Below are 24,418 nucleotides of genomic sequence, written 5' to 3' on the forward strand. Positions count from 1 at the left end.
ACAGATGAGAAGATGAAGGATGGACAGATGAGAAGATGAAGGATGGACAGATGAGAAAATGAAGGATGGACAGATGAGAAGATGAAGGATAGACAGGATGAGAAGATGAAGGATGGACAGATGAGAAGATGAAGGATGAACAGGATGAGAAGATGAAGGATGGACAGGATGAGAAGATGAAGGATGAACAGGATGAGAAGATGAAGGATGAACAGGATGAGAAGATGAAGGATGGACAGATGAGAAGATGAAGGATGAACAGGATGAGAAGATGAAGGATGGACAGGATGAGAAGATGAAGGATGGACAGATGAGAAAATGAAGGATGGACAGATGAGAAGATGAAGGATGGACAGGATGAGAAGATGAAGGATGGACAGATGAGAAGATGAAGGATGAACAGGATGAGAAGATGAAGGATGGACAGGATGAGAAGATGAAGGATGGACAGATGAGAAGATGAAGGATGGACAGATGAGAAGATGAAGGATGGACAGGATGAGAAGATGAAGGATGGACAGATGAGAAGATGAAGGATGGACAGATGAGAAGATGAAGGATGGACAGGATGAGAAGATGAAGGATGGACAGATGAGAAGATGAAGGATGAACAGGATGAGAAGATGAAGGATGGACAGGATGAGAAGATGAAGGATGGACAGATGAGAAGATGAAGGATGGACAGATGAGAAGATGAAGGATGGACAGGATGAGAAGATGAAGGATGGACAGATGAGAAGATGAAGGATGGACAGATGAAGGATGGACAGATGAGAAGATGAAGGATGGACAGGATGAGAAGATCAAGGATGGACAGATGAGAAAATGAAGGATGGACAGGATGAGAAGATGAAGGATGGACAGATGAGAAGATGAAGGATAGACAGGATGAGAAGATGAAGGATGGACAGATGAGAAGATGAAGGATGAACAGGATGAGAAGATGAAGGATGGACAGGATGAGAAGATGAAGGATGGACAGATGAGAAAATGAAGGATGGACAGATGAGAAGATGAAGGATGGACAGGATGAGAAGATGAAGGATGGACAGATGAGAAGATGAAGGATGGACAGATGAGAAGATGAAGGATGGACAGGATGAGAAGATCAAGGATGGACAGGATGAGAAGATCAAGGATGGACAGGATGAGAAGATCAAGGATGGACAGATGAGAAGATGAAGGATGGACAGATGAGAAGATGAAGGATGGACAGGATGAGAAGATGAAGGATGGACAGATGAGAAAATGAAGGATGGACAGGATGAGAAGATGAAGGATGGACAGATGAGAAGATGAAGGATGGACAGATGAGAAGATGAAGGATGGACAGGATGAGAAGATGAAGGATGGACAGATGAGAAGATGAAGGACGGACAGGATGAGAAGATGAAGGATGGACAGATGAGAAGATGAAGAATGGAAAGATGAGAAGATGAAGGATGGACAGGATGACTGACACAAACACACTAACACACACAGTAACACGCACACACTGACACAAACACAAACACAGATAGTAAAACACACACAGACACAAACACAGTAAAACACACACACAGACACACACACTGACACACACTGACAGGTTCTTACAGAGATGAGGCGGTCGTGGATCCGGATGTTTCCGCTCTGATCAGCTGCACTTCCTGGAACAACGTGTTTCACAAACACACCGACAGCATCTGAACACAACGACAGACACACAAACACAACAACACACATTAGATTAGTACCATTTATTTATTGTCTCATTATAGGCAGGTATGGTGTGGTGCGTCTCTGTCATTGTGTTACAGTTAAATTGTAAAAATAATACATGTTACATCATTATTAGTATCGACAATACAATGTTTCAGTGTGTTCATTGTGTTGTGTTTCACTGCGTTGCGTTGAGGAGCAGCTGTAAACTTTAAATCCTCCTCGGTGAACGGTCCGTTACCTTGGCTGGTCAGAGGATTGTATCCAACGATGGAGATTCCCAAACTCTGACCGTCCTTCTTAGTCAGAGGAACCTCATGGAGCTCGTATCCCTCCAGGTTGGGCTGAAATACAACAACACAACAGGAAAATGAACACACAGAGAGACACAAAAGTATGACAAAGACACTAAATTACAACAAAGACACACATAATGACGACAAAAAGACAAAACTATGACAAGGAGATACAAAACAACTAAAAGGCCATAGAAAAACCACAAAGAAACAAAACATTTCCAAAAAGACGCAAAACAATCACAAGGAGACACACAAAACAACTACAGAGACACAAAACCATTACATGGACACAAAACTACCACAAATAGACACAAAACCTTTACAAAAAGACATGAAACTACCACAAAGAGACACAAAACAACCACAAAGATACACAAAGGAACCACAAGACACAAAACAACCACAAAGAGACACAAAACAATCACAAAGCGACACAAAACAACCACAAAGATACACAAAACAACAACAAAGAGACACAAAACAACAAAGCGACACAAAACAATCACAAAGCGACACAAAACAACCACAAAGATACACAAAGGAACCACAAGACACAAAACAACCACAAAGAGACACAAAACAACCACAAAGTGACAAAAAATACAACAAAAAGACACAAAACAACTAAAAAGACGTCAAATAGACACAAAACAACCAGAAAGAGACACAAAATGACCACAGAGACACAAAGCAACCACAAAGAGACACAAAGCAACCACAAAGAGACACAAAACAACCACAAAGAGACACAAAACAACAAAGCGACACAAAACAATCACAAAGCGACACAAAACAATCACAAAGCGACACAAAACAACCACAAAGAGACACAAACAACCACAAAGAGACACAAAACAACCACAAAGAGACACAAAACAACCACAAAGAGACACAAAACAAAGCGACACAAAATGACCATAAAGAGACACATAACAACCACAAAGAAACACATAATGACCACAAAAACACACAAAACTATGGCAAAGAGACACAAAACAACCCTTCCCAGTCCTATTCAAACCGACTCACTGTCTTGCTGACCCTCCGTTGGGGGGGCAGGGGAGGCAGGGAGGAGACAGGGGCGGAGTCAGGCGGTGGCGGTGGAGGGGGCGGGGCCTCCGACCTCTGACCTCGGGGGTCTCTGGCGATCAGCATGGTCACATGACTCCCGCATCCCTGCAGCACCTTGACCACCTGGTCGCTGGTGAGGCCGCTGGTGGGCGTGGCCCCGATGCGGAGGATGTGGTCACCTGTCCGGAGCCGGCCGTCCTGATTGGAGGAAAGGGGAGAGGGAGAGCCAATCAGAGGATTTCAAACTGAGCAACACATTTTACTGCTTTTGTTCACTTCTAGGGCAGAATTCACTTAATTTTTTTTTTTTTAAATTTGCATCATTTTTTGTCTCATTTGCATCATTTTTCTGGTTTTGTCTCATTTTTGTTGGTTTTTTTAGCCTCACTTCAGTCAGTTTTGGTGTTTTTGTCTCATTCACATCATTTTCGTTCTTTTTTCTCATTTGCATCATTTTTGCTGTTTTTTGTCTCTTTTGAATCATTTGTGCATCACATTTTGTGTTTTTTGTTTATTTGTGTCATTTAATGTCCAATTTTTGTTGCTTTGTCTCTTTCGTGTTGTTGTGCGTCTCCATTTTGTTGTTTTCTGACTCGTCTTGGATGTTTAATCATAGTGACTATTTTTCTCTGTCATTTTGCATCGCTTTTTTGTTGCTTTTTTGTCTCATTTGCATCATTGTTGTTGTTATTTGGTGTTTTTGTTTCATTTCATTTTGTGTTTTTTGTTTTGTTTGAGTCATTGTGTTAAAACTTTCTCTTTTTGTATTCATTTGGCTGTTTTCACATTATTTCTCTTTCTTTTTAAAGATTTTATGCCCATATGAAGCACCTTGAACCATGCTTTAGAAATAAACCTGCCTTTCTCTGAGTAGTAGTCATTTATATAACACCCCGCTATTATTTATATATATATATATATATATATATATGTACACACTTTGTTACTGCGAATTGCAATGAGGCAGAAGAGAATCAGAGTAAAGAAGAACCCACGGAGTGATGAGGCAGAGATGGAGGGACCATGTGAAGATAAAAGAAGTTTTAAATCCAGATCTGTCCGTCAGACACTTTACAGGCTCTAGTTTTCCTTTGAACAAAGTGACAGTGAGTGTGTTTAACAGCGTCAGAGCTTTTTCTACTCCTCTGCAGAGAAATTCATCTTGTCCAATTAATCTAATTGATCTAATTAATCCACTTACAAAGCGATAATTCCTCCCTCAGTCCTCCAGCTGCTGCCGGCTGTCTGACTCTTATTTATGCAGGAGACCCCACACTGAGCTCTAATTTCTGCTTCCACAGCTTCTGCTGCTCAGGGATCTGCTCCCAGATGTGGAGGCAAAGGATGGAGGTAACTTCACCAAACATCTGTCTGGACACAGATGTTGATCATCAGCAGCTGTCAGACTGAATCTTAGTTCATCTGCAGCTTCACTGGTTTCAGTCTTCAGGTTTAGTTCTGACCAGCAGCTTTTCTTTGATGCTGGAGGGTTTTGATGTTTACAGATCTGCAGATGAAGATGAAGCTGGTTTAACAGCAGAACCAGAGAAAAGTTCAGCCTGATGCTGAACCTTCTGCAGGTTCTCCAGCTGCCTCCTCCACCAGCTTGTGAACCCACAACAGTTAAGACAACTGGTCTTAAGTAGTTTACAAACCAGTCGAAATTATTCTAAAACTATTCCTTGTTAGTGTAATACCAGCCTAAAATGTTCTACAGCCATTCAAAACCACTCTAAAACCATTTGAAACTAGAATAAAACTGTTTAAAACTAATCTAAAACCAGTCAAAATTAGACTAAAATCAGTTGAAACTAGACTAAAACCAGTCAAAATTAGAATAAAACCAGTCAAAACTAGACTAAACCAGTCAAAATGAGAATAAAACCAGTCGAAACTAGACTAAAACCAGTCAAAATGAGAATAAAACCAGTCGAAACTAGACTAAAACCAGTCAAAATGAAAATAAAACCAGTCAAAATGAGAATAAAACCAGTCGAAACTAGACTAAAACCAGTCAAAATGAGAATAAAACCAGTCGAAATTAGACTAAAACCAGTCAAAATGAGAATAAAACCAGCTGAAACTAGACTAAAACCAGTCAAAATGAGAATAAAACCAGTCGAAACTAGACTAAAACCAGTCAAAATGAGAATAAAACCAGTCAAACTAGACTAAAACCAGTCAAAATGAGAATAAAACCAGTCAAATCTAGACTAAAACCAGTCAAAATGAGAATAAAACCAGTTGAAACTAGACTAAAACCAGTCAAAACTAGACTAAAACCTGTCAAAACTCGACTAAAACCAGTTGAAACTAAAATAAAACCAGTCAAAAGTAGACCAAAACTAGACTAAAACCAGTCTTGACTCATCTAAAACCAGTCTGATTTACTCTAAGCCACTCTTGAACCAAACAAAGTCCAAACTAATCTAAAATTAGTCCATTCTGCCCACTAAGGACAGAAAACTAAATCCTAAAACCTGTGATGCTCAGTGATTCTATAGCTTAAAGAGCTGCTGATGTTGATCTGGAGGTTTGGATGTTTTATGACTCACCTTATCGGCGACACTGTTGGGGATCAGCGTCCTGACCACCACTCCGGTCGTCTTCCCACCGACAATACCGAAACCCAGACCGGATCCATCGTTGACCAGCTCGATCTCCTCCACGTGACCCCACGGATCCTACAAAACAGAAGACCATCCACAGGTCAACTGTCTGTGTGTTTGTATTCTGTTAAAATCATGTTGAAAAGGTTGAACATTTGTCTCCTGAATGTTTGAGTTTGTTTTCAGTTGTGCTCAAAGTTCCAACTCCCTGTCCGATACTTCTCTAAAAAAGGCTGAACTTGGGGTCTTTTTAAAGAAACAGACTTCAGAGTTTTTGGTAAATAACACGCAAAAATAATGTTAAAAAAGCATTTAGCTAAAAACCAATGACCTGATCCTGTGTAGAACCTTCTCTGAGCCTCTAAGGACTCTGCAGACTCAAATTAAGTTGTTTTTTTTTTTTTTTTTAAAAAGAAAGATCAGATTTATCAACACCAGAAACTGTCAAAACAACTTTCAGGGTGTCTATGGTCGTTTTGTCTCCCCTCTAAAATTAATCTTAAGCTGAGTCCATACCCAGTCCTAAACAACATCCAGAACCAGTCTAACCTACTCTGAAACCACGCTTAAATCAAGTCCAAAACTTGTCCAAACTAGTCTCAAACCAAGTCTAGAGCCAGTCCTAAGCTAAGACCAAACCAAGTCTAGAACCAGTCCTAAGCTAAGACCAAACCAAGGCTAGAACCAGTCCTAAGCTTAGACCAAACCAAGGCTAGAACCAGTCCTAAGCTAAGACCAAACCAAGTCTAGAACCAGTCCTAAGCTAAGACCAAATCAAGGCTAGAACCAGCCCTAAGCTTAGACCAAACCAAGTCTCAAGTCAGTCCTAAGCTAAGACCAAACCAAGTCTAGAACCAGTCCTAAGCTAAGACCAAACCAAGTCTAGAACCAGTCCTAAGCTAAGACCAAACCAAGTCTAGAGCCAGTCCTAAGCTAAGACCAAACCAAGTCTAGAGTCAGTCCTAAGCTAAGACCAAGTCTAGAGTCAGTCCTAAGCTAAGACCAAACCAAGTCTAGAACCAGTCCTAAGCTAAGACCAAACCAAGTCTAGAGCCAGTCCTAAGCTAAGACCAAACCAAGTCTAGAGTCAGTCCTAAGCTAAGACCAAACCAAGTCTAGAGTCAGTCCTAAGCTAAGACCAAACCAAGTCTAGAACCAGCATGATAAATAAAATGTCAAGACCACCAGATTTATCAACACCAGAAACTGTCATAACAGATTAAATCATCTCAACTTTCAGGGTCTGAATGGTTGTGTTTTTGTGTCCTTGTCATTTTTGCAGATCTTTTTGGAGGTTTTGGCTTTAAACTGTTTTAGATCCTGAAACTACAAAACGGTCCAGATCTGAATTCATGAAATTCTCCAAATTTACCCAAAATATTTTACAAGATGCAGTTCTTAGCCCTGATGAAGACATTTAAGAGACAGTACAGTCAGATGTTTCCTGAATTCAGTGTGAATCGACTCTGACTGACTATATGAACGAACCATAGCTGTATTCATCGCCGTTAGCGCAGCTGCTGGTTCTATCTGTCCTGAGGTAAAAGGTCTTTACAGCGAACCCTTGCAGGTAATTACCAGCAGAGAGTGTTTCCGGCTCTGATAGCAGCTGCTGATCAATGATTCCTGCGAACACACAGCAGCTTTATGAGGCTGTAATCAGAGCTGATCTGATGGAGCAGCTCCTCCTCCTTTAATGAAACCAACCTCTTCAGCTGATCCAACAAGCTGTTCACCTGATAAAGGTCCATCGCAGCGAGTTGAATGCTTCAGTGTTTCCACAGCAGAGGATCCTTTATCCTTTACATTTATAGGATGTAGGCCCACATAAACCGGGACTAGGGGCCTACATCCTCCCGCATACCTGGGACACCATCCTCCAGAGACCACCGGACGGTGGGAGACGTAGTCGGTTTGACAGATTCTGTCAGAATCTGTCAAACTGGCCACATCATTTAAAAAAAAAAAAAAAAGGACACGTCACCAAACGTCAGATGACGCTCTGAGGAAGACAGCAGAAGCTGTTGAAACATGTCAGCAAAGGCAATACAACTTTTCTTTACTGAATTGTCGGTTCAAAGAAGCAACGCTATAGTCTAAAACCATTCTAGTCGAAAACCAGTCTAAACCAGTCCAAAACTAGGCTTAACTAGTCTACAAACCAGTTTAACATAGTCTCAGTCCAGCCTAAACTAGCTTAAAACCAGATGAAACTATTCTAAAACCCTTCCTAACTAGTCTGAAACCAATCAAAACTAAAATAAAGTCCTTCAAAACTAGAGTAAAACCTTAAAAACAGAATTTGACAACTTGTCTATTAAACAAACTGAACGGCTGCTCTTGAAATCCAAACAAACATTTTACGAACATGGAGAAAAATCAGGAAAACTCTTAGCTCATCAAATCAGACAGTCTAAAGCCGCAAATACTATCACTGAAATAAACACACCAACAGGGATGGTAACCAACAAGCCAGACGACATCAATGACCAGTTTAAGCAGTTCTATTGCAATCTCTATACCTCAGAATTAAATGTGGATCTTTCTCAAATCAGTAATTTCCTATACACACGTGGACAAAATTGTTGGTACCCCTCAGTTAAAGAAGGAAAAACCCACAATTCTGACTGAAATCACTTGAAACTCACAAAAGTAACAATAAATAAAATTTATTGAAAATTAAATAATCAAAATCAGCCATCACTTTTGAATTGTTGATTAACATAATTATTTAAAAAAACAAACTAATGAAATAGGGCTGGACAAAAATGATGGTACCCATAACTTAATATTTTGTTGCACAACCTTTTGAGGCAATCACTGCAATTAAATGATTTCTGTATTTGTCAATGAGCGTTCTGCAGCTGTCAACAGGTATTTTGGCCCACTCCTCATGAGCAAACAGCTCCAGTTGTCTCAGGTTTGATGGGTGTCTTCTCCAAATGGCATGTTTCAGCTCCTTCCACATATGTTCAATGGGATTCAGATCCGGGCTCATAGAAGGCCACTTTAGAATAGTCCAACGCTTTTCTCTCAGCCATTCTTGGGTGTTTTTGGCTGTGTGTTTTGGATCGTTGTCCTGTTGGAAGACCCATGACCTGCGACTGAGACCAAGCTTTCTGACACTAGGCAGCACATTTCTCTCCAGAATGCCTTGATAGTCTTCAGATTTCATCGTACCTTGCACACTTTCAAGACACCCTGTGCCAGATGCAGCAAAGCAGCCCCAAAACATTACTGAGCCTCCTCCATGTTTCACCGTAGGGACAGTGTTCTTTTCTTCGTATGCTTGGTTTTTGAGTCTATGAACATAGAGTTGATGTGCCTTACCAAAAAGCTCCAGTTTGGTCTCATCTGTCCAAAGGACATTCTCCCAGAAGCTTTGTGGCTTGTCAACATGCATTTTTGCAAATTCCAGTCTCGCTTTTTTATGAGTTTTTTTCAGCAGTGGTGTCCTCCTTGGTCGTCTCCCATGAAGTCCACTTTGGCTCAAACAACGACGAATGGTGCGATCTGACTCTGATGTACCTTGGCCTTGGAGTTCACCTTTAATTTCTTTGGAGGTTGCTCTGGGCTCTTTGGATACAATTCCAACGATCCGTCTCTTCAATTTGTCATCAATTTTCCTCTTGCGGCCACGTCCAGGGAGGTTGGCTACTGTCCCGTGGGTCTTGAACTTCTGAATAATATGAGCCACTGTTGTCACAGGAACTTCAAGCTGTTTAGAGATGGTCTTATAGCCTTTACCTTTAAGATGTTTGTCTATAATTTTTTTTCGGATGTCCTGGGACAATTCTCTCCTTCGCTTTCTGTTGTCCATGTTCAGTGTGGTACACACCTTTTCACCAAACAGCAGGGTGACTACTTGTCTCCCTTTAAATAGGCAGACTGACTGATTATGAGTTTGGAAACACCTGTGATGTCAATTAAATGACACACCTGAGTTAATCATGTCACTCTGGTCAAATAGTTTTCAATCTTTTATAGAGGTACCATCATTTTTGTCCAGGCCTGTTTCATTAGTTTGTTTTTTTAAATAATTATGTTAATCAACAATTCAAAAGTAATGGCTGTTTTTGATTATTTAATTTTCAATAAATTTTTATTTATTGTTACTTTTGTGAGTTTCAAGTGATTTCAGTGAGAATTGTGGGTTTTTCCTTCTTTAACTGAGGGGTACCAACAATTTTGTCCACGTGTGTATAACCTGAACATACCAAAAATCACACATGAGGATCGGATGTGGTTAGACAGAGATATATCAACTGAGGAGGTGGCACAGGCAATTAAGTCCATGCAGAACCACAAAGCACCTGGACCGGACGGTTTTTCTATAGAAATATATAAAGAATTTACAGATAAATTAGCACCAATACTTAAAATGGTATATCATGACATTCTCAAACAACATAAATTGACAGACTATGACAAATGCAATTATTTCAGTCTTACTAAAAAAGGATAAGGACCCCACGTTATGCAGCTCGTATCGTCCAGTAAGCTTATTGAACTGTGACTGCAAAATTCTAACAAAAATCCTTGCTGCTCGTATTGAAACTGTAGTCCCAAATATTATTTACAGAGATCAAACTGGTTTTATACCCGGCAGACAGTCCTTTTATAATATGCGATGTTTACTGAACATATTATATTCACCTAACTCAGTACAGCCAGAAGTAATTATTTCTCTAGATGCCGAGAAGGCATTCGACCGTGTCGAATGGCAATATCTCTTCGCCATTTTGGAAAGGTTTGCATTTAGCCCTTTATTCCTATCATGGATTAAAATATTGTATAACTCCCCAACAGCAGCAGTACGGACAAATAATACGGTTTCAGACTACTTCCAACTCTACAGAGGCTGTAGACAAGGTTGTAGCCTCTCTCCTTATCTTTTTGATTTGGCGATGGAGGCTCTTGCAATAGCCCCCAGAGCAGAGAATAATATCAAAGATATCACTCGAGGGCATAAAACTTACAAAGTGTCACTTTACGCTGATGACCTTTTGTTATACATTTCGAGCCCAACAGAATCTATACCAAAATTGTTGGACGTTTTGGATAACTTTGGCCACTTTGGTTATAAATTAAATTATTCAAAGAGCCTGCTTTTTCCAATAAATAAATCTGATACTGACTATTCCATTTTCCCATTTAAACTGGAAATGAATGAGTTCACATATTTAGGTATTAAAGTCACTCGCTCGCTGGGGGCTTTATACAATAATAATTTTAGGCCGTTGATAGACAAGATGACCCAGGATTTTAAAAAGGGGTCGACTCTGCCCTTATCTTTAGTAGGTCGAATCAACATTGTAAAGATGACAGTCCTACCCCGATTTCTCCATCTCTGTCAGATGATCCCAGTATTCCTACCAAAGACATTTCAACAGATAGATAGGTTAATTGCATCTTTTATTTGGAATAATTCAAACCCCAGGATGAAAAAAACATATTTAGAGGTGCCTAGGGTGGCAGGAGGTCTTGGACTGCCTAATTTCATGTTTTATTATTGGGCTGCAAACTTTGTAAAACTCTCACATTGGGTGCATACATATAAAAATGGACATGGCACAGAGTGGGCTCAGATGGAATTATTATGCGACCCGTTGCCGGTACTCACCTCCTCCCTACCATACAGCCACAAAATTGAAATAGCAAACCCAGTGGTTAAAGAATCACTCAAAATATGGCTACAGTTTAGGAGACATTTTGAATTAAAACAGATCAGTTGCTTTTTCCCAGTAGCAAACAACCCTTTCTTCACTCCATCAGTACTGGACAGTGCTTTCCAGCACTGGCACAAGAACAAGCTAATTTTTTTCCGGGATCTGTTCACTAAGGGTATATTTTCTCAATTCGAAACACTCAAAAAGAATTATAATCTAAATAGTTCTCACTTTTTCAGGTACCTCCAAACTCGCAGCTTCGCTAAAAGTCTGTTTCCCTCTTTCCCTCACTTACCATCCGATAGCCAATTAGACAACATCCTAGAACTGGACCCTTTCAGGAAGAAACTCCTTTCAGGATTTATACTCTGATTCAAGGTCTAAATCAGACATCATGGGAAAAAACTAAAACTGCTTGGGAAAAGGACTTAGGTGTTGTGCTTTCGGAGGAGGTGTGCTGGGACAGTCTTATACGCATTCACACTTCCTCGCTGTGTGTACGGCATGGACTGATCCAGTTTAAGGTACTTCATTGTCTCCACTACTCAAAAGAAAAACTCTCAAAACTTTTTCCCTCCATAAACTCTGCCTGCCAGAGATGTGGCAATGACCCAGCCTCAGTGGGACATATGTTTTGGACATGCCCCTCTCTAAACAGCTATTGGAGCAGTATATTGTGTACACTGTATAATGTGTTCTCCAATATCTGCAAAAAGACCATAGCTCCTGATTTCCACACAGCAATTTTTGGCATAGCTCCACCAAACTGTAAACTTTTAAATTTGCAATTTGCTTCTCTACTCGCTCACAGATTGATCCTCTTTAACTGGAAGTCAAATAAACCCCCATCACTTCTACAGTGGGTGAAGGAGGTGCTTTTCTATTTACTATTGGAGAAACTCAGATATAGTTTAGGTAAAAGGCGTAGAGATTTCTTTGCGATCTGGAGTCCTTTTATAGATTATTTTGGGAGCTCCCCATTACATTGAGTGTTCTGCCCACTGCATGTATAATTTCCATTGAACTGTTTAGACATAACTGTTCTATGTTTAAAGATGCAACATTTCAAGTGACTCTTTCTGTGACCCTGTCTGGTTTTTTTTGTTTGTTTGTTTTTTCCCTCCAAGAGCCGTGCCAGGAAGTGGGTGGGGGGTTTTGACATTCATATTTGCATTGAGATTGATTATTTGTATGTTGTGTGTGTTTGTTTATAATGAAGAAAAGTTGAAAATAAAGTATTTTTTAAAAAAAACTAGAGTAAAACCTGTTGAAACTAGACTAAAATCAGTCTTAATTAGTCTAAATCTAGCCTATACTAGTCTAAAACTATTCTAATGTAGTATGAAACCATTCTAAACAAGTCTTGAACCAGTCTTAACTACTCTAAAACTAGCCTAAAATTATTCTAATTTAGTTCAAAACCAATGTTAACTGGTCTAAAACCAGTCTAAACTATTCTAAGCCACTCTTAGACAGAGTCCAACAAAGTCTAAACTAATCTAAAACAAGTCTAAACTAGTCCAAAAATAATCTTAACAAGTCTACAAACCGGTCTAAAACAGAGTCTAACACCAGTCAAAACTAGTCTAAAATCAAGTCAACAACCAGTTCACAGTAATCTAGGACGAAGACCAAACCTGGTCTAAAACCAGTTTTAAACTGAGTCCATACCCAGTCCTGAACATCCAGGACCAGTCTAAGCTACTCTAAAACCACTCTTAAACCCAGTCCAAAACCCATCCAAACTACTCTCAAACCAAGACTAAAACTAGTCCTACATTAAGACCAAACCAAGACTAAAACTAGTCCTACATTAAGACCAAACCAAGACTAAAACTAGTCCTACATTAAGACCAAACCAAAACTAAAACCAGTCCTACACTAAGACCAAACCAAAACTAAAACCAGTCCTAAGTTGGAACCAAACCCTAAACAACATCCAGTATCAGTCTAAACGTGGTCTGAACCAGATCTCAACCACTCTGAACATGGTCTAAACCAGATCTAAACCAGTCAAAGGTACTCTAAAACCACTCTTAAATTGAGTCCAAAACCCATCCAAATTTCTCACAGAGCAAGACTAAAACCAGTCCTATGCTATGATCAAACCAAAACCAGTCCTAAGCTGAGACTAAATCCTAAACAACATCCAGGACCATATCTAAACCAGTCTAAACCGGGTAAAATTAGATCTAATCCAGTCTAAGCTGATCCAGTTTATTTCTCTTTCCTGCAGTTTGAAGCTCCCTGATAAATAAAAACCATTAAACCCTCCTGACTTCCCTTCCAGAGCCTGAATGTGAGAGTTATTGTTTGAGCCCAGGAGGACATGAAAATGTGGGAGAACTTTGACATTTAAATAACCAGAGAAGATTTCAGGAAGAGAAACGATGTGGTGTCAGCGCGGAGCAGGACTGGACTGTTAATGCGAGCCGAGGATCACAGGTTAGCCGGAGCCGTAATGATTCTGCCCCGTCGTATTGTGGGGTCATTATCACCCAGAATTACCCCGTGCTGCTGTTTGTTAGCCTCCTCCTGCTAGCTGCTGGACCGAGGCCACGTCCCGCATACCGGCCTCCTTTGTTTTATTCATGTCCTGCTTCCATTGAGGTCATGTTTAATGGAGCCGCGGGCATAAAAACAGCTCCAGAGGGTTTTACTGCCGTTCTTCTGCTGGGCAGCTTCAGGTGTCTGCTCTGGCTTCAAACCTGGATTCTGCTGAAATCCGTCCGACGCCGACCAGAAACCAGCCGCTTTAAAGCCACCCATAAAGATGGAGATAAATCAGAGAGTCACACATGATTTTACAGCTTCTGTCTATTTAGCGAATATTATCCCTCCATCGATTAGGACGCTGTGACGGAGAACGCACTCAGGAGTGAGGAGATGATTTATGGCCATCCTAAAACTGATGAAAAGCAGGAAGAACGGGGATAAAAAATAACAGATTGTGCAGTTAAAGAAACCTGGAGGGGCCTTTAAAACTGCTGCGACTCTCAGGATGTTAACTTAAACACAACTTATTTAGATGAAGTCCGCAAACTTTTCTGTAAACTTCAAGTAGTGATTCTTTCTGCTTCTGCTGCAAAACAGTTCACAGAAAAATATTCTAGTTTCTACTAGATGCTATTTGCTAACAGCTACATGCCAGCATATACATGCTAACATGATACCAGCTACATGCTAACAGCTACATGCTATCAGTTACATGGTACATGCTAGCAGTTCAATGCTATCAGTTACATGCTACCAGTTACATGGTACCGGCTAACAGCAACATGCAACCAGCTATATGCTATCAGCTAACAGCTACATGCTAGCAATTCAATGCTATCAGCTACATGCTACCATTTACATGGTACCAGCTAACAGCAACATGCAACCAGCTATATGCTACCAGCTAACAGCTACATTCTACCAGCTAACAGTGACACACTACCAGCTCAATGCTACCAGCTACCAGCTCCATGCTAACAGCTATCACGTACCTGATAACAGTTTCATGCTACCAGCAACATGCTATCAGATACCAGTTACATGCTACCAGCAACATGCCACTTGCTATATGCTACAAGCTAACAGCTACATGCTACCAGCTATATGCTACCTGCGAACTCCTACATGCTAACAGCGACACACTACCAGCTATATGCTACTGGCTACTGGTTACATGCTAACAACTACCAGGTAACTGATAACAGTTTCATGCTAACAGCTACATGCTAACAGCTACTAGCAGCCCCTGAGCTAACCAGTCATCCGGAACCTGCAGGGTCGGACTCATGCTTCCTCTAGGACTCTTTAATGCTGCTATAAACTCTGAACTCTGATCAAACACGGGTTGTGGTAGTTTTGTGTCTCTCTGTGGTGGTTTTATGTCTATTTGTGGTCATTTTGTGTCTCTGTAGTCATTCTGTGGGGTATTTTTGGTTGCTTTGTTTCTGTTTGTGGTTGTTTTGTGTCTGTTTGGGGTTGTTTTTTGTCCTTCTGTGGTCGTTTTGTGTCTTTTTGTAGTTGTTTTGTGTCTTTTTGTAGTTGCTTTGTGTCTCATTGTGGTTGTTTTTGTCACTTTAGGGTAGTTTTTGTCTCTTTGTAGTCGTTTTGTCTCTCTGCGGTAGTTTTGTGCCTCTTTGCGGTAGTTTTGTGCCTCTTTGCGGTAGTATTCTGATGAGGAAGGTAAAAGTGACATCATGAAGAGTGACACTGATCTGAGATGTAGTTTGTGACTAATCTAATCCTAGAGATGTGCAGCTCTGATGTTAAACATTAAAGACGTGGGATGTTAACTACAGCCTGACCTCTGACCTTCTCCTCCTTCTCCTCCTGTCATGTCCACATCCATTGATCGTGCCTCCTCCCAGACCTAAATACATATTGTCAGGAGCGAAGCTGCAAGAGGAGCACTAACTTGATTTCCTGAAAGCTGTGAGGTCATAAACATCAGCAGCCAATGTCAGCGAGTCTCAGCTCGTCATCAACAGGAGGTCTCACTCCAACGCAGAGGCGTGGTCCCAGAGTGACCTCCAGAGATGACGGACACCTTCAGAGGCCTGAGTGACAGCCAGGAGGGTGTGTGTGTGTGTGTGTGTGTGTGTTAGTGTGTGCGTTAATGTGTGTATTAGTGTGTGTGTATGTGTGTGTGTTAGTGTCTATATTAGTGTGTGTGTGTTAATGTGTGTATTATAGTACCAGTGTGTATCTTAATGTTGTCTATTTGTGTATTAAAGTGTGACATCGTGGACCTGCTGCCTTCTGTCCGATCCCCTGAAACACACTGAACTATAAAACTGAACCAAACTGAGAAGCGCTGACGGTAAGTTTCGTGTCATTTCCACTTTAGAGATCTTTAACGCTCCACATTGATTTTTATTCTCCCTGAAATGATTTTGGAAGTAAACTATTGATTTCACGACGTGTTTTCCTTTTTCTCTGAAACAACAGACAGTAAAGTTTTAGTACCAGACGAGGCTCCATCTGGAGCTCCGGCTCGTCAGACGGTTTTTAGTTTAAATAACACAAAATAATAAAGTTAAACTGTGTTTCAGCAAAAATAAAGAACAAAGAAAGCTTTCACACCTCCAGTTCTGTTGTGGTTGTTCTGTGTCTCTTTGTGGTGGTTTTGTCCCTTTTAATCCCGTTCTGGAATTTTAGAATAATACGTAAAATAAAATAATAAAGAACGTGCCGTCAGTTAAACACAAACAAACCAAGCTTTACATTTTGTCTTTTATTGCAGTTGTTTGTGTCTCTTTTGTGTCGTTTTGTTCGTATGTGGAGTTAGATTTTTATTTTAATTAAAATAAAATATTGAAGAATGTGCTGCCAGTGAGACTTTCTTTGTACAGATGCACAGAAAAAAACTAAATGTTTCACACCTTCTACAATATTAGTAAATTCTAGTTTAGAGGTTTGGAAATCTTATCTTTGTGTCTTCATTGCTGCTGTTTGAACAGATCTTCATTTGCTCTGAATAAATGGCAAGTCATTTTGGACAATTTCCCAGTAATTTTGGATGAGTTTGTCAGTTTTTGTCATTTAGAACAGGTTTCACACTAATTTGGACACTTTCTTAGACATTTTGTAAAACATGCAATACATCATGGACAAGTTTTTGTCGTTTCTGCAAATTCTCAGTTGTTCTGGACTGGCTTCAAGTCATCTGTGAGTCAATCTGAACCATTTTTAACGTCTTTTCAAATCAAGCAACAAAGCTGAGGTCTGAGAAACTTGAGTTAATTTCCTTTCACATCATGTGAAAGTTTTCAAAGCAACTATAAAAGCAAAAACATGATGATTCTGATGTCGCTGATGGACGGACAGGTTTGGACCATAAGCCTCTACCTGACCACCACTGCAAACAAAAAAATGTAATTAAATAAATCTGTATGAATCCGTGTCCTGTCTGAAGGTTTTTCTCACCGTGTTGATGGACCCAGCGGTGGCGGTAGCAGGTGGCGGGTCAGGTTGGTGTTCTCGGGCCACCACCATCTCCACGGTTTCTCCAGGCTGCTGCAGGAGGCTCAGCGCCTGCTGCTGGCTGATCCCAGACTCCAGAGGGCTGCCGTTGATCACCAGGATCTGGTCCCGCTCACGGAGACGCCCGTCCCTGCAGAACAAACACAGAAACAACACAGAACCATCACAAAACCCTCACAGAACCATCACAAAGCCAGGACAATCCAGAAGAACCTCAGTGTTTTCTGTTGGGCAGAGCAAAGTGGAACATCTACAGGGTTCCCAAAAGTCTAGACACACAGGAAATCTCATTATCATCATCACTATAATGTTTTACCTCCACAGATTAAATATGGCTTTGATGAAAGAAGAACAAGTTGGACTGGAACGTCTCAGTGAAGGATGGACAAAACAGCAGATGAATTTAATGCACGTCATCCAAGGAGGATTCCACTTGGCTTTTCCACGGTGGTGAAAGTGGTTAAAAAGTTTAAAAAAAAACAGGCAGCGTCATGGACAAACCTTATTCTGGACGACCAAATGTACCAGCCAAAACTAAAGAACTGGTCATGACTAAAATTCATGCCAGCCCCCCCAAAAAATCACTTCTCCAATCATAACCCTACTAACCCTACCAAACCTACTAGTCCTAACCCGAAAAACCGTATCACTACTAACCCTAACTCTACTAACCCTAATCCTGAAACAAACTGACTTACCTCCTTTATTGTTTTTGATTTCGACTTTCTTTCTTTCATGATAGTTTGCTTCCTTACCAAAAACAAAAACAAAGCAATCAAGACAAAGACTTCTGCCATCTTTTAGCATGTCTAATTTGATATGCACTAATGTCCCCTAACCTAACCCTAACACGACTAACCCTACTAACCTTAACAACCCTACTAACTCTAAACCTACTAACTCTAACCCTGCCAACCCAATCAAACCTACGAACCCTAACCAAACTGTAACACTACTAACACTAACTCTACTAACCCTAACTCTATCTCTTGATATGTCCATCCTTCTCTGAGAAGTTCCAGTTCAACTCTTTCTTCTTTCAATGAAGCCATCCTTAACCTGTGGACGTAAAACATGATATTAAAAATGACATTTCCTGTGTCCAGACTTTAGGGACACTCTGCAGTTCTAAACACAGAGTACCGCAGAAGGACAGAATGCTGGTGTTTCTGGAACTTTGGTCAAACTTTAGATGTATATCTAATGAAGATAAAGAACCAGGAGAGTCTCTCAATGAAGTCAGTTTAATTTAGAATGAGTCATCTGTTACTTTATATTATTAGTGTCTGTTCTAGTTTAATTTCAGTATCAGAAATGAAAATGCAGTTATAATTTTGTGTTCTTTAGCTGCTCTGCCTTATTTCTCAGATCTTGTAGAGTGTTTAATTTCCACCTCTTATTAAAACTCTAAAATAATGAGCTGTAATGGATCCTTTAATACTGTGGACCTTCAGTCTAGTCAGACTCAGGTGTGTCGGTCACCTGTGAGCGATTCCTCCCGGCTGGATGTGTTTGATGAAGACGCCGTGGCTGCTGGTTCCTGCAGGGTTCAGTCCAACCACGCTGAAGCCCAACCCTCCGGTCAGAGGCCGGGTCAGGCTGACCAGCTCCGTCTGACGGCCCTGAACACGAACACAGTCAGCTGATAGGTCGACTCAGAGACAACTCATAGATAGGGAGCACCGAGGCTCCGCCCACCTTGGCAGCGGCGAGGATCCACTTCTGGAGGAGGTCGGAGGAGGGCGGGGGCTGATGGACGGGCGGAGACAAGCCGTTGGTCCGGACGGAGGACGAGGTGGATGGAGGGGGTGGAGCCAAGCCGGCGGCCGGATCAACGGCGCTCATGATCAGCTGACCTTTTTTAGAGAAGCTGAAGTCACTGCTGGCATCTGGAGGCATCACGGAGAGCTGCAGCAGGAGGAGGAGGAGGAGTCAGAGAGGAGGTGGAGGAGGAGTCAGAGAGGAGAATATATCACTACAGCTGAGGAAACACCACAGCAGTGGAGTTCATTCATTATTAATACTTCTACAGAACAACTAGTTCTAGAATTAAACTCAGATTCTGTGCAGATATTTCGTGAAAACAATATTTTAGGAGGAAAGTGAAGCGAATATAACCACAAAGGAACTCATGGCTCTAAAGTTTTTGAATTTTCTGGACATCAGGTTGCAGACCAAACCTGACAATGCAGGGAAAGATGGAGAGATGGCATCGACCACAGATGGCATCGACCACAGATGGCATAGACCATAGATGGTACAGACCATAGATGGTACAGACCATAGATGGTACAGACCATAGATGGCACAGACCATAGATGGCATAGACCATAGATGGCATCGACCACAGATGGCACAGACCATAGATGGCACAGACCATAGATGGCACCGACCATAGATGGCACAGACCATAGATGGCATCGACCACAGGTGGTACAGACCACAGGTGGCACAGACCACAGATGGCATCGACCACAGATGGCATCGACCACAGATGGTACAGACCATAGATGGCATAGACCATAGATGGTACAGACCATAGATGGTACAGACCATAGATGGCATAGACCATAGATGGTACAGACCATAGATGGCATCGACCACAGATGGTACAGACCATAGATGGCATAGACCATAGATGGTACAGACCATAGATGGCATAGACCATAGATGGTACAGACCATAGATGGCATAGACCACAGATGGCATAGACCACAGGTGGCATAGACCACAGGTGGCATAGACCACAGATGGTACAGACCACAGATGGCATAGACCATAGATGGTACAGACCATAGATGGTACAGACCATAGATGGCATAGACCACAGATGGCATAGACCACAGGTGGCATAGACCACAGATGGTACAGACCACAGATGGCATAGACCATAGATGGTACAGACCATAGATGGCATAGACCACAGATGGCATAGACCACAGATGGCATAGACCACAGATGGCATAGACCATAGATGGCATAGACCAGGGGTTGGCAACCTTTAACATTCAAAGAGCCATTTCGACCCGTTTCCCACAGAAAAGAAAACACCGCAAAATCCTTTTGGCATTTAAAATGAAGACAACACTTCATGTCGCTTTTTTTTTTTTTACCTCTATGCCCTTGTTAATCAGTCGTGATTAATTAATTACAAAGCCTCTAATTAGATAGATTCATTTTTTTAATCGTGTCCTTCCACTAATATTTATCTTACTTGGTTAATGTCATTTTTGCTCCTGGACCTCATATGTTACATAATGTTAGCTGGAAATCCATATTTTGCGAATGTCTATTTAACTTGTAAAATCTATTTATCTTAAGCTAATAACTTTTCTCCGGTAAGTCACTGTCCTATTTTCCAAGACGACACTCCTCTGACTCTCTGACCCGCTGCCTGAAGTTGGGGTAACATCGAGCCATGTTCTATTGAGTAACGTGTATTACCCTATCATGAGTACTTTTGACTCAAAGACGTGTCTTTCTTGGAGTGGAGCTTTAATATACAGGCTTGCCATTCTTGAGTACAAAACGATGTGAAACTACAGGCGTTGCTTCTCCATCTTCTCTGCATCAACTTTGCGCTCTCATGCCAGGGAAAAAACCCCAGCAGCACATCAGGTGGAGTGACACGTCAAAATAAGAGCGGTAATTTCACAATAAAACTCTCTATATTAAAATGCATTGAAACGCGCCTGAAAGGCAGAACAATTTATTTTCCAAAGTTACAGGGAGCCACAACAGAGGACTGAAAGAGCCGCGGGTTGCTGACCCCTGGCACAGACCATAGATAGTACAGACCATAGATAGTACAGACCAGAGATGGTGTAGACCAGAGATGGCGTAGACAACAGAAACCAGGATAATATCATACCACAATGTCTGAAACCTCGTTAATATTGCACAAAAACTTCAAAAACCTGAATATTAAAGTATAAAAGTCAAAATCTGAGATATTAACACAACAAAATGTAAAAAAAAACTGATTTAAACACACCAAAACTTCAGAAAACCCACACAAATATCTAAAACCCAGATATTAAGACACCAAAACATCAAAAACCTCAAAAATATCAAACCACAGCATCAAAAACCTGGATGTCATCGCACAAAAAGATCAAAAACATGGATATCAATGCCCATTTTATTAAATGAATTTCCCTTCGGGGATGAATAAAGTGATTCTATTCTATTCTATTCTTTTCCAAAAATGAAAATTTTAACAGACCAAAACTTCAAAAACCTGAATAATTTTGCTCAAATTGTCAAAAACCAAGATAATAACACACCACAATGTCCAAAAAAAAAGATTTTAATACCCCAAAATATCAGAAATTTAGATGTTAATGCATCAAAATGTCAAAAACCTGGAGATGAACACACTAAAAGATCAAAAATCCAAATTTAACAGACCAAAACTTAAAAAAAAAACTGAATGATTCGACAAAAAATTTAAAAAATCTTTATATTAATGCACAAAAATGACAAAAACCGAGATATTAACACACCACAAAGTCAAAAAATGAATTTTAACCAATCAAAACTTCAACAACCTGGATAATAAAGCACCAAAAGATAAAAAACCTGGATATTAGTGCACAAAAAGATCAAAAATCTATCTGGATATTTATGTCCAAAAATGCCAAAAACCTAAATTTTAACAGACCAAAACTTCACAAACTTGGACATCAAAACACAGATTTTTGGAAACCACAAAGGAACTCATGGATCATGGAAGTTGTTTTTATTTTCTGGACTTCGGGTTTCAGACCAAACAGAACCCTGAGAATGGAGGGACGGACGGAGGGACGGACGGAGGGACGGACGGAGGGACGGTACAGACAGGAATGGGAGGAGCTCTGATATGCAAGGACGCCGTCGACAAAAAGGAAAAGACACGAAGTAAAAAAATGAAGCGTGGAGGCCGTGGGCTAAATGGGAGGAGAGAGGGAAAAAAAATCAATAGATTCCTCTGCAGGCTGCGTCTCTGAACAGGTAATGTATTAATGACCTTTACACTCACATTGTGGAAACTTATCAGTCTGCAGCTTATTTAGGCCGGGCTGACGGAGCAGGATCCCGAGCCATTTCATCAATACCGCCTCGACAAGGCCGTTACTCAAACCAAGACACCAGATATTAAAGCTTGATAGATCCGCAGAGCGCCGGGGGGGTGGAGGAGGTAAAATAAATAAAGAAAGAGAGGAGTCCCTGCTTCATATACCCTCCACCGGCCGGCCGGCTTTCATAGACTCAGCTCTGACCTTCGCAGCACTTAGAATATGAAGCCCGCCGTCGGTTATTGCCATTATCTTAATTTGGCCCGCAGATTGTTTATTGTAAAGCTCCGCGTCAGTGCAGGCGGGAGCTGCATACAGATTTCCATCCAGAGGGGATTCAATGTCCCGGCCGACGGGTCACGGGAGGCGGGGCCGACACCCGATAGGCTGCCGACACCTGGGCGGAGCCACACCTGTCAGCCGTGACGGTGTTAAATAGGTTCACATACATCAGAGAGACAAACACCTGCTGACGTAATGACATCCAGACTGCAGGGTTCTGTTCACACGCCGTCACTCCGACAGCACAACTGGAAACTAAGGAACAAAAACAAATACTGACGGATCCTCCCACAACTGGAGGACAGTTTACGTCCCACCCCTCAAATTTCAATTTGATATTTTATGCCTAGTTTCTGTCATTTTCTATCTTGTTTTAGTCGTTTTCTGTCTCATTTTTGGTATTTTCCATCTTATTTTTGTCATTTTCTGTCTTGTTTTGGGTGTTCTGCGTCTCATTTTGGGTGTTTTCTGTCTTCTTTCTGTCATTTGTGTCTTGTTTCTGTCATTTTGTGTCTCATTTTTGTCATCCTCTTACCTATTAGTGATCAATACGGAGCAGAACACTGAAAAGCCAAAGGTTTTCTCTTCATACAGTCACAGTTATTAAAATGTACAGATATAGTGGAATCTCAAACTGCACAGATCAGGAGAATACAGACTTCTTTTTCCATTTGAATCAAGTTAGAACCAGAATTTACAGTGAATCTGTGCACGTTACTGAAAATTATGATAAATCACTTTCAACAGGTTAGACAGTATTTAAAGGGACATCCCTGTACTGAACGTGTCTTTAAGTGTTTTGTGCAGAAAATATGAAAATAAGTGCAGTAAGCTCCTGCCGCGTTACATTTAAGACGTCAAAGGTTTGTGTTCTGTTGTCAGATCAGGTTGTTATTGTGTTGAGTGTCACATTTTATCAGAGCTTAACTCATTACAAGCCTGTAAATATATCAGATCTGTCACATTGTTCCATTTAAAATACCAAAGATTAAACAGTTCAGAGTCAGGGAGTCGATACGACTTTCACACCCACAAGGACACTCTGAGGAAAAGCAGCAGCAAACTGGAAACTCAAGAAATGTGAAAAATGTGGAGAAGGTGAAGGACATGAAGAGGAGTGGAAGGAAACCGCCTGACGAGAGGCTTCATAGAGTCTTTAGAATATTAGTAAATACATAAAATACATAAACCTGATTATTAATTCAATAAAGTTTCACAAACACTGATTTTAACAAGTTTACCTGAAAAAAACTGCATCAAAACATCAAAATCCTGAATAGGATTGCACTTAAATGCCAAAAACCTGGATGTTAATGCATATAAACATAGGTAACCTGAAAATTATTACATCGAAAAAAACAAAAACCCAGACATGACCACCTCAAGATGTAAAAAATTTCAATATTCAGATACCAAAATTTCAAAAACCCAGACATGACCACCTAAAAATGGAAAAAAACCTTAAATATTCAGATACCAAAGTGGCAAGAACCTGAATATCAATGCACCAAAGTTTCACAAACACCTTGATTTTAAAAGGTTAAACAGGCAAAAACTGCACCAAAACATCAAAAACCTGAATATTACGGCACCAAAACAACAATATTTTAGATACGGCCACCTCAAGATGGATAAAAACTTAAATATGATGAGAGGTTTTGTAGCATTTCTTCTTTGAGAAACCAGAAGAAGTCCAGCTAAGAACTCGTCCAGCGTCTGTCAGCTTCATCCAGATGTCAGGTTTGATCAGCAAT

The 24,418-nt window shown here is 40.8% G+C and overlaps 1 protein-coding gene across 1 annotated transcript in view; it reads right to left on the reverse strand.

Moving 5' to 3' along the window:
- patj (PATJ crumbs cell polarity complex component) overlaps positions 1-24,418 on the reverse strand; it is a 168,280-nt gene that overhangs the window by 135,822 nt on the left and 8,040 nt on the right. Inside the window, exons 4-10 of the mRNA XM_051947482.1 lie at positions 19,024-19,233; positions 18,808-18,947; positions 17,269-17,455; positions 5,627-5,755; positions 3,030-3,269; positions 1,943-2,045; positions 1,597-1,685 (exon numbers count right to left, since the gene is read on the reverse strand). Of these exons, the coding sequence (XP_051803442.1) occupies positions 1,597-1,685; positions 1,943-2,045; positions 3,030-3,269; positions 5,627-5,755; positions 17,269-17,455; positions 18,808-18,947; positions 19,024-19,233 (1,098 nt within the window). The remainder of the gene's footprint in view (positions 1-1,596; positions 1,686-1,942; positions 2,046-3,029; positions 3,270-5,626; positions 5,756-17,268; positions 17,456-18,807; positions 18,948-19,023; positions 19,234-24,418) is intronic.

Source organism: Acanthochromis polyacanthus, chromosome 4 (assembly GCF_021347895.1).
Source record: "Acanthochromis polyacanthus isolate Apoly-LR-REF ecotype Palm Island chromosome 4, KAUST_Apoly_ChrSc, whole genome shotgun sequence".
Lineage (NCBI taxonomy): Eukaryota > Metazoa > Chordata > Actinopteri > Pomacentridae > Acanthochromis > Acanthochromis polyacanthus.